Here is a 10,732-nt window from a genome sequence, read left to right as displayed (position 1 = left end):
TCGTCAGGCAACCAGCATTACGCAGAGAAAAAATTACTAGAGAAAGAGAGAGAGGATAATTTAAGCAGGCAGCGATAGAAAGATTTTGGGATGTGTCGCTTACGTCATTAAGACATACGAGTGGCCATTTTGATTATGTTTTTGTAGTTTTCAAACTATTAATTATTATAAATGTTATTGTGAGCATTTTTCTATTAATTTTCTTTTCTTTTATAATAGTAATTGTGATTTTTAAAAGGGGTGACAATTCTTATCGCGGGTTTAATTAGAATCATGTGCCAAATTTTGAAATTTACACAATTCACAAATATTTAGATAATATACAGGGTGGTCCAATTACTATGATTACCATAAATTACTATTGAGTTATTTGCTGTAGAGCTTGGCGTTTTAGATTTATTTTGGAAAAATCGTTTTGACAGATTTTGAGTTTTCTTTGCAATTTTATACCCCAAATAAAATTTAACCAAAGGCTGTTTGTGAATATTAGTTTACTACAAAATATTGTAGCTTCTGTCCCGTTTAAACGTTCTTTTAACTCCAGCAGTTGAAGAGATATCAATAGTGAATAATGGCAATTGAACCATCTTGCATATTTTGGTAATAACATGCTGAACGTCCTAAAATTAGCTTGACAAAATTAAATAGCAAAATTTTCAATCAAAAATACAAGATGTTCAATTAATGAATCGTTAACAAAATTTTAATTTGATATTCAAATAAGACTACTATATGCGCCATGTTGATAAAAAAGGGAATACTATTTGGCAGAGTGTTTTTTGAAGTATTTAAAATAGAACGATGACATATGACATAAAATGTCTTACTTTAGTTGCCATTTGTCAATAGAGCGTAGCTGAAGCCGATTTTTTCACGACTTCGACGAGAAGAGAAATCGGTCGAAAGCTTCTCGGGTATTTTTCATTTTTCAAGTGAAAATTTCGAAAGAAAACCTTCAACAATGCTCTGAGTTACGTGCTATGTGTGACTTATCTTTCGAGAAATCGAGATCTGCTGGAGAATTGCTGAGTCGCGTCGAAATGACCCTTGAAAACGGGGCCCAAGAATCAGCGCTCAAACGAACCTTTACATTGCCTAGAAATCCCTTTAACTCGGCCAGAATGTCAAAACGGTGGCCAAAATCTAACGATAACGAATCGGATATCTCTCGCGATATTAAAATTGTGAACGGGGACAGCGAGAAGAATAACAAGAAAGTATTTCGGTGAGTAACCTTGTTGTAAGGTGCAACAGCAGTATGTTTGAAATATTCATGATTAATTCTATTAACTAGTCACCACAAATCTCTTTTATAGCCGCTTTTCATTATTCTTATATAAATTATCAATGAGGCATAATACCATTGCAGCCGACCATCAATCAAGAAAATTATCAGCAAAATTGCTCAGCACATCAGTGGAGTTCCAGGCATCAATCCAACTCTTGACAACAATCGAGTTCCCCCAGTAGGATTCCAAACCTGGGGCCCTGATGCCACTCCTGGGGTTACAGGACTGAAAAACCAGGGCAATACCTGCTTCATTAATGCAGTAATCCAGTGCATTTCCCATACTGATGTGTTAGCTGAATATTTCGTTCTTGATAAGTACAAAATTGATCTGGCCAGGAGGAACAAGCTGAATTCAAAGAAGTTCGGCACTAGAGGGGAGGTTACTGAACAATTGGCCATGCTTTTAAAAGCCCTGTGGGCCTGTCAGTATTGCCCTGAGTTGAGTACCAGTTTTAAACAAATTTTAGAGAGGCATGGTTCACAGTATAAGGGTAACCAGCAGCATGATGCACAGGAATTTTTGCTGTGGCTCCTCGATAAAGTCCATGAAGATTTGAACACTGCCTCAAAGAAGAAGTACAAGAGTATTAAGGTGAGTTGAGATTTCTATAAAGTAGTAAGGAACCACGTCAAATTTAACGATATAGGATTCAATGACAAGGAGTTCCGTTTATCTAATCTTTGAAGTTATCTAATTACAAATTAAAATTTAATGCAATAATTCGTCAGTAGGAAATGTTTATATCATCAAGGTCATGAGTGGGCTGTCTCCCTCCCAAACAGTTAGACACTACTTTAATTGGTTTAAAATTTAACAGGATCTTACAAATTTTTCAATAAGCCATAGACATGACCATCCAGCGCTTGAATCGAGGTAACTGTGTGTAGTTGAGTGGTTATTCGGACCTTGACCACATATATAGTAATTAATATATTCATTAGCCCCTGATTGAAAGCTGGGAAAGAATTTGATTTTGTGGTTGTTTGCAGTTGTTTAAAAAGCGGTTCTCGAAATAGACGACGAGTTCTGAATATATAGCCACAAACAAATTGCCCATGAGAGCTTAAAAATTAAGGATTAAAAATTTGCTCATGTCCTCTGACGACCTTGCTCCCAAAACATACTAATTTTCATTTATAAATACGCAGCGTCGTTCGATGGGATGTTCCAATTATGTCCATCCATGAGTGGGTTTTGTAGGTATCTGATGTGTCAGCGGATTTAATGCGATTAATTGCGAAAATAGCTCATTGGGATTGGGATCTAATTACTAAGAAAGAGACGCGATTAAATATGAATTGATGGTCGATGACACTAATTTAGCACAAGGATGTCTTAAGTGCATCTGCAGTGATAGAAATGAGAAAGTTTCGTTCATTGTATATGGTATTTTATTTGAAAAAGTAAAACGTTAATGCTACACTGAAGTGATAAAAATTTTCCAGGCGTGAGAAATATTAATATTTAAAGTAATTCCTAATTCTTATCAAGTACCCTGAAATTGACTTCTGCTATCCATTACTTTAAAATATAAACACAGATAATGATTGGGTCAGTCACCTATGTGCAAACATCCACATTTCAGTGGAAAGTCGAGCTTGCAATAACACTATTGCACCTTCCAGTTTTATTGATTTTGCACAAATGTGTAAAACTTTCTAAGGAAAGTTCTTGAGGTGTTAATGTTTTTTTTTACCTGTAACCGCAAGAAGTCGTCTACTGTTAATACCCAAAAAATATTAAATGTGATTATATATTTGTTAGTAGACCTTGAAACCTTGCCTTCATTGGTCATAATTATGTAATTAACATTTGAAAATTTGTTTAACTTTTTTATCATCCGATCATAGAAGGGAAACCGTTTCTCTTGTTTCCCAAGTATTTTATTGAAGAAATACACGCACATTCTCGCGTGACAGGCCTCACTATTAGATGCTATTTATTGATAGACCTGAGTTATTTATTGTAACTTATGAAATATCTAAATGTGCAATTTTTAACCGCGTCTGCTCCTAAAGAATAGCTATTACGAAATTCGAGTTGTGGAATGTGAAGAGAGTTCTGTGGCGCATTCCAATCTCATGATTAATCCTGCTATTCATCAAATGCTAATGGTTATCAGAGGTTCTTATTAACACTAGAACATAGCGTTCGGGTTTTATTGTATATATGTAAGATTATATAGATCACAAAGTTCCTTTTGTGATTTTATGAGGAAGCACAACATTTTCTTTCTCTCTGCAAAATCGATTCTGACTCATTTCCAGGTTTATTTACATGCATTTGCCCGAGTAAACAAGCGCCTTTTCATAAATTCTCATTGGTTGCATATGTTGTGTGTATATTAATGAGGCAATGGATTCGGAATTAAAGTAAATAGCAGCGTACTTGATTCGATTTGTTTTTATTGTGGCAAGTAATTACAAATTGGGATTGTATACGTTTGTTTTCCGACTTCGTTTCAATGTTATTTGCTTCGGTGACCTCCTTTTGGTGCTAAATTGGTGGTGCTGTATGATTTTGATCATATAGTCCCAGAGAACCTGATAGTAAGTGGGTAGAAAAGCTAAGACCGTTTTCCATTTAGTCGATAAATCAAACCATGTATCAGAGATTAAAAATGTTTGTTTTTGGTAAATTACATGTTAATATTAATTGCGTATTGGGCTCAAAAAACAATAATAATAGAAAGTTTAGCAGTTCTCCTTCTTTTAGTACTGTGAGGTTATTGAACCATCTTTTTCACACTCCACAATCGTAGCTTGTGTAACCAAAGACATCATTTCAAAATACCGTCATTAGAAAATATTGTTTTGCTGACTATCTTGAGCTTTTTCTAAGCTTAAAAACAGCGTGTCATGAATGAAGAAGTGCGCAATAGGCTTATCTTATATGATAGCAGACTAAATCACTGCAAATGAATTACCTAATCTGCAGACACTCAATTTAGGGTCACTTTTATAGGTGTGGTTGAAACTCAATATGACAGATACTGAGTTAGAAATTTTCAGCAATATTGTTGGAAAGCAGAACTTAATCTAACTACTGTATCTATTACGCAGTTTACCTTCCAATAACAAATACATAATTTATTGGCATGCACGATTGCTCAGCGGCCGCAACTAAAAATAATGACTACTTCAGTGACAGAACTTAAAATAACTGATGCAGAGTCAATGCCATTACCGTCCTGGCAATAAAAACCCAAATAAACTTTATTTATTATTTGCCAACATGTTTGAAAATTCTTCTATTTTGTCTAGACGTCTGGCCGACCTGATGAAGTCATAGCTGCCGAAACCTTGGAAAATTATCGACGGTGTAATAACTCCTTCATCCAAGGCGTCTTCCAGGCTCAATATCGCTCCTCTTTGAGCTGCTCGAGATGTCGGACCCAGTCCAACACGTTCGATCCGTTTCAGTGCATTTCAGTACAGCTGCCTCAGTTTCACAAGCAAAACATTTATGTCACTGTAAGTAACACTAGCCACCGCTCAATAGAACTCTAATATTTTTTCCTTCTAAGGTGGTCTACACGTCCCAGCAACCTCGCCAAGTCCAAATAGGGCTGAGTTTGCCCTCAGGAGCCTCAATAGGAGAACTTCGAGCAATATTGGAGTCCGATACGTCCATAGACAAGACCAACATGCTGCTAACGGAAATAGGGGATTCAGGGTTCATGCGTGCTTTCAATGATAACCAATCTATAGGAATGATATCTGAGATTGATTCAATTTACTGCATTGAGACTGCAACATTGAAAGAGACAGATGAAGATGCTACCAGTGCGTACATTTTGCTGTGTTGGATTAATGTGGTTAAAGCCACTGGGGAAGATTTTCAGAAGTTTGGTAAGTATTGTTGGTACTAATACAAGTTTTCTCTCGTGAGGATGAAATTAAAAATATAAAAAACTGCGAAATGCCAAAGGGAAACTTATGACGTTTTTGTGACATGCTAATTCTCTTCTCAACGACAAGGTAGTAATCACACAATCACTGCATCAATTTAGAAGGATTATGCATTAATACGTGTTTACGCAATATTCGACAATTTTAATGTATTCCATGACAATCTCATACATTCCATAACAATCACTGTCAACTTTTATAAATTCATAGTCCTTACAATACTATATACAGTTGAAATCGACTAGGAAGAGACTATAACCGACATTACAGATAGAGATCGTAATTATTTCCGCCCCTTTCAGGTCCCGCCTTGCGGAAACATACAAAAGTGTTGATTAGTTGATTTCAACTTTATTACGAGAATTCCCAGGTGCATTCATCAACAATCGTACACAATTGAATATAATCGATGTACAATTTTTGAATTCTGAAAGTCGAATTATTGTTACTATTTTTTTTGCAAATTACAGGAAGTCCCTATACCATGCAAGTGTCCCGTGAGACCAACTACGACGACTTGCAGAAGCTAATTTTGAAGGAAATGGCTTCGATATTGCACGACGATATTTTAACTTCCTCTCAACACAGAGGAGTAAGTTTTTAATATCACTTTTTCTTCTCAACAATCAAATATATCAATCATTTACGTAGATCTTTAAAATGCGAATATCGGACCCAGCTTGGAATGAAACTGAACCCCCATGCTATTTGGAGCCCCAATTGGAGCATCCTTTGTTCATGGAAGCAATCGACCAATCCCTGGCCTTGTGCGGTGAAGACGGAGGTCCACCTCATGTTAAGCTAATCATGGAGTGGACTGAAAGTGCCAAAAAATCCATTATAGCGGACGACGTTGATCTTATTGAGGAACATTCTACTGTTAAAATGCTGAGGGCGCAAGCATTACAAGGTGGGGCTCCTTTGACTCTGGAGGAGTGTCTGAGGGACTATACTGAAGCCGAAACATTGACGGACGCTTGGAGGTGTCCCCATTGCCAGCAGTATCAACCAGTGGTCAAAACTTTAGACGTTTGGTCATTGCCCGATATTTTGATCGTGCACTTTAAGAGATTTAGACAGTAAGTGGTAAAGTTTCTGTAAGACCAAGTACAAAATCATTATATTGCAGACACACAATTCGAGGCAGTCACTCCTCAAAACTCACCACCATGGTGGATTTTCCAGTGTACGGTTTCGATATGTCCCCCCATTTAGCTTCGAAACGACACCCTACTAATATACCTGATTCCGAGCTGATCAACGGATGGTCCCCTTGGAAACAAGCGAGGAAACCTTCGAGTTGTAGCGACAACATCTACGATTTGTACGCCGTTTGTTACCATCACGGTACAGACTTAGAAACGGGGCATTACACTGCCGCCTGCAAGAACCCTTACGACCAACAGTGGTATCTGTACGACGACGCCAAAGTGAAGAACTTGAGCCAGGAATCCAATGATGTGGCGCCCTTACTTGTTAACAATAGTGCCTATATTTTATTCTATCAGAGGCGGAGCATGGGGAATAGCTCGAATAATAGTTCGGCGGCCAGTACCAGCTCAGTGGGTTCGGGGAACGAACATTGGGTGACCAGAATGCCGCGCTTTGTGCCGCCCAAGTTTGTGAAGCAGGCGGAAAAGGTAAATATATTTTTTCTTTAAGAGCAATTCCCGGTGGATGTCTCAGTTTTTAGAAAACATTTAAGGGCACTTTATTAATTAAATCATTAATTATTACTATCTTCTAAAAGGGAATATCACAGCTTTGCTGGGGTGGATCGGCATTTACTCTTCCAAGCATCATTCATATATGGTATCGAGTATCTCCTGGAATAAAATCGATATGCTCATGCGATATAAATAAAGGGCTTTTGAACTGTTTTTCATTTGTTACTACTAATTCCTGGGTACTGAAGATTCAGTTCCGCCAATTTCACACCAAATTAATTCTCTCAAAAAACAAAACAAAATTATTTCTCACTTAAGTGTAACTTCTTTCTTAGATCGAAAAGACTGTATCAATCAAAGATGATCCTAAACCCGAAGACTGCGAAGCCAAGAAAGAGAGCAAAATCGACGAGGTAGTCGCTCTCAGAAACAGCCAAAACACCCTTTACAGCAGTAGGAAATCTTTGGAAATCAAAGTGCCTGAACCTTTGAGGAACTCACCTACGTTAAGCCTTAATCTTAACCGGTGAGTTACGGATGTTTCCTCTAACAGTCTTTTGTTCAAAGAAACTTTTGCACACAGATCCTCTTCAGAAATATCTACGAAGAAGCCTGTTTACACCACCAGTGTCTACATTAACTCTTCCACTCCTCCGGAGGTTTTATCGACTTCTCCGAAGAAACCTCCAGTGCTAAGTACTCTGAGAACCGAAGGTGTTAAATTAGAGGGAATCGACGTGGTTTTGCGAGAGCCTACAAGGCTCAATTCGAATAATTCGAGAAACGAAGTCTACACGACGACTGCTTCGATACACAGACATTCAGATATCGAGAAAAATGCTTCTCGAACACAGTTAAATTGGGTGAGTTTCTCGTATTAAAAAAATAGTAAATGGAAGATTTTGATTGATACCAAATTTGTGGATTTCAGATGTCTCCGCAACCAATGAAAAAATCGGCCTCCACTCAGGAAAGCGGCACCATACTCTACTTAGTATGAGTAAAGCTTTTCGGAAATTGTATATTTTCGTGTAAATAGTATTTGTCGGAATCGAGAGCGTGGTATATGCGATTGCTTACAGTTATTCTTCATGTTTATGTGCCTCTTTTCCAAGCAAAACATAGTTTAATACGAAAGGTGAAAATGCGTTTTGAAAATTTATTGGGAAAAACATTTTTCCATTCCACAACATAGAAACGACTAAAAAGAATGAACTTAAATATTAAGCGGATTTGTCCCTAATAGGTATCCTGTCTACACGTGACTTTCAAATATCGTTGCCCATATAAACATGAGAAATATGCTTAACACGCGGTTATAAAATATTTATGCATTGAGCCAGTTGATAGAGCCGAACACATGGTGTTATTATGTATAACAATTTTTACCCTATTTCAGGGTAAGTCAAGTAACCCATTGTATGATATAAAACGTGTATATAAACTACTGTGAGGGTTTTGAATAAATCGTGTATGTTTATAGAAGGGAACTGCAATTTTCCTGTCAAGTATTTAGTCATTCGGACTTTAGATAGATTTGAGAAATTCTCGATTTTGTCTAAAGTCCGAAAATATTGGATTTGGAGGAAGTTAATCCAAATTAATCAAATGTCAATAGTAACAAGAACAGCAACGTTGCCACCTTCTTTTGTGTATGTATCTCAGCAAGTACTTGCGTGTATGGTTTTATAGTTTGCAATTTTTGTTTCCTTTGTTTCTTCAAGAAAACACTGGGCGGACAACCTTGCAAATATAACTAGACTTAGTTTTATGGAATTCGTAGTTTTGGATGATGTACCTACTTTATAAAAACACTACTCCTGTGGAGATTAATTATCTTGAAGCTTTGTTCGAAATTTTTTCGTATGTTTATATTTAGGAAAATTGCAAACTGTAAAGTGGCCTTGTAGTGTTAGATGTGATGTCACAAAGGGAGGGTCGATCTTTAACGAATGTTGTTGCGTTTCAGTTTTATTATGTAGGACTTGTTTTCAACAAATAGATACAGCTCCCTTCTGTTCAATTTTTCCCACAATTTTATAAAACTTAAAAAATCATATTTCATGCTTTTTCATATTAATCCTGTAAAAAAGGATTTTTAAGTTATTTTGCTCCACTTTGCACTCGTTTAATAATAATTATTCTTGCAGTTTTCAAGATATTTATTTGTTCGTTTGTTTAACAAAGTTTATTTCGGAGGTGCCGCCAGGCTCTAAGTTTTAAAACATATTGTTAGAATTCACGATTTTTGTGTGTAGGTATTTGTTTTCCAAAAGCGCCACCTTATAAGAAACCATAAAAGTGATATTACATTACGAAAGAAAGATAATTTTATTTTTATTATATTCTAATAATTTTGAATATTATTATTGTTTTTGACAGCACGTTATTATTTGGTTTTATGTGTTACAGTAAGTCGCGTACAATCCCCTTTAGGTTTAAGTACATATAGGATTTTACACAGGGTTTTTTGAACATTTTCTTGATAAGTTTTTGTAATTATAATTACTGTCTAAGCGAAGTGTGCCTAATAAATTCCGACTAAAAATACGGAAGGACACTGGACACATCGAAATAGTGAATTTTCCTTGTACGTTACAAGTAAGTGCAAGAAATATCTTCATAGTATTCTAATAAAATTGTGCATAGGAATGGTTTATAAACACATTTAAACGATTTTAAAAATTCTGTATTTAGTGTTGTAGTCTTGAGATAGGTGGTACTCATTGAAAAGGAATGAAGATATTTCAATTATTAATAAATTTCAATTCGAATCAAATGGGTGTAAAATCAAGGTATTTTATACGCTTTTGTAATCTTAGAAGTAACTATTGTAACATGTAAAACTGGTGCCTTAAATTTAATATTTATTGATTATTGTTCTGTTACATCACCAATAAAAATATATCATTGAGAAGATTGTATTTAATTTTTATTTACTCTACGAAGATTGTGGATCAAATTGTAGATGCAGAAAATCGATTAGTTTTGGTATTAACTTTTTGAGAAAAATAAACTGAACTGAGTTCTGAAGAAGTGTTCTCTACTTTCTCATAATTATGCGAATTTAATTAATATAAAGTGTTATTTAATTTATCGCACTATAGATGGCATTTACCATACGTTTGATGACGTTTACTAAGATATGTATTTCAGAGTGTTTCCCGCAAATAACTGTTCATATCGACATTTTCTAACAAGGAAACTAATCAAATAATTGTTGATAATTAGTGCATTAAGAACCGGTTTGACTCTTTCTCTTTCTCGGTGCATCTTCAATTAATTACTTTATTGTTGGATAGCTTTTTTTTAACAAAAACTTGTAACTTTATTTATTTCTTAGTTTTATTGATAATATGGTGAAGGAAAATTATTAGCATTTTTGGTTTCAGCATAGTTCAGATAAATTGAAAAAAAACTGTAACTTGCTACGCCTTCGCAGTTCAATTTCTCCTAAAAATTCCAATGTAGTTCTTCATAGAAGTACTTAAAATTATTCATCAAATACATTGAACATTCCTAAAAGTATATTTAGACAATATTCCAGGAGTATATAATGTTGTCTGAGGGAAATCGTAATGATTTGCTATAAAATGCATCTAAATTGAATTTTTATAGATTTATGGAAATTATTCCTAGATGCTTTCGTTTCTCCAGTGATTTGCAAGTAATCTTGAGTGACCTATTAAATTGAATTTTGATTATCAATTCATTTTGCATGACCTTAAGCGTTAAAAGTTTCTTATCCTACCGAAACATAAAAGTCAGTCTAGATTACTATTCCATTGTTACTTCAACTATTTTCTCACCACCCACACTCGCCTTCAGACACCCTATTTAAAACTCCAGAATACCATTTTCT

General features: G+C 35.5%; 1 protein-coding gene across 1 annotated transcript; it reads left to right on the top strand.

The window, feature by feature from the left end:
• Positions 1 to 846: 846 nt before the first annotated feature.
• Usp15-31 (Ubiquitin specific protease 15/31) lies at positions 847 to 9,795 on the top strand. Its single transcript, XM_066402397.1, has 10 exons — positions 847 to 1,225; positions 1,370 to 1,883; positions 4,556 to 4,765; positions 4,819 to 5,143; positions 5,674 to 5,795; positions 5,855 to 6,282; positions 6,333 to 6,843; positions 7,206 to 7,396; positions 7,454 to 7,733; positions 7,802 to 9,795. Exons 1-10 carry the CDS (start codon positions 981 to 983, stop codon positions 7,868 to 7,870), a joined length of 2,895 nt encoding a protein of 964 aa, XP_066258494.1. The 5' UTR covers positions 847 to 980; the 3' UTR covers positions 7,871 to 9,795.
• The last annotated feature ends 937 nt before the right edge of the window (positions 9,796 to 10,732 follow it).

The sequence above is a fragment of the Euwallacea similis genome, chromosome 25 (assembly GCF_039881205.1).
Source record: "Euwallacea similis isolate ESF13 chromosome 25, ESF131.1, whole genome shotgun sequence".
In the NCBI taxonomy this organism is placed as follows: Eukaryota; Metazoa; Arthropoda; class Insecta; order Coleoptera; family Curculionidae; genus Euwallacea; species Euwallacea similis.
The sequence above is the reverse complement of the archived record's forward strand: the minus strand, read 5'-3'. Positions and strand labels throughout refer to the sequence as shown.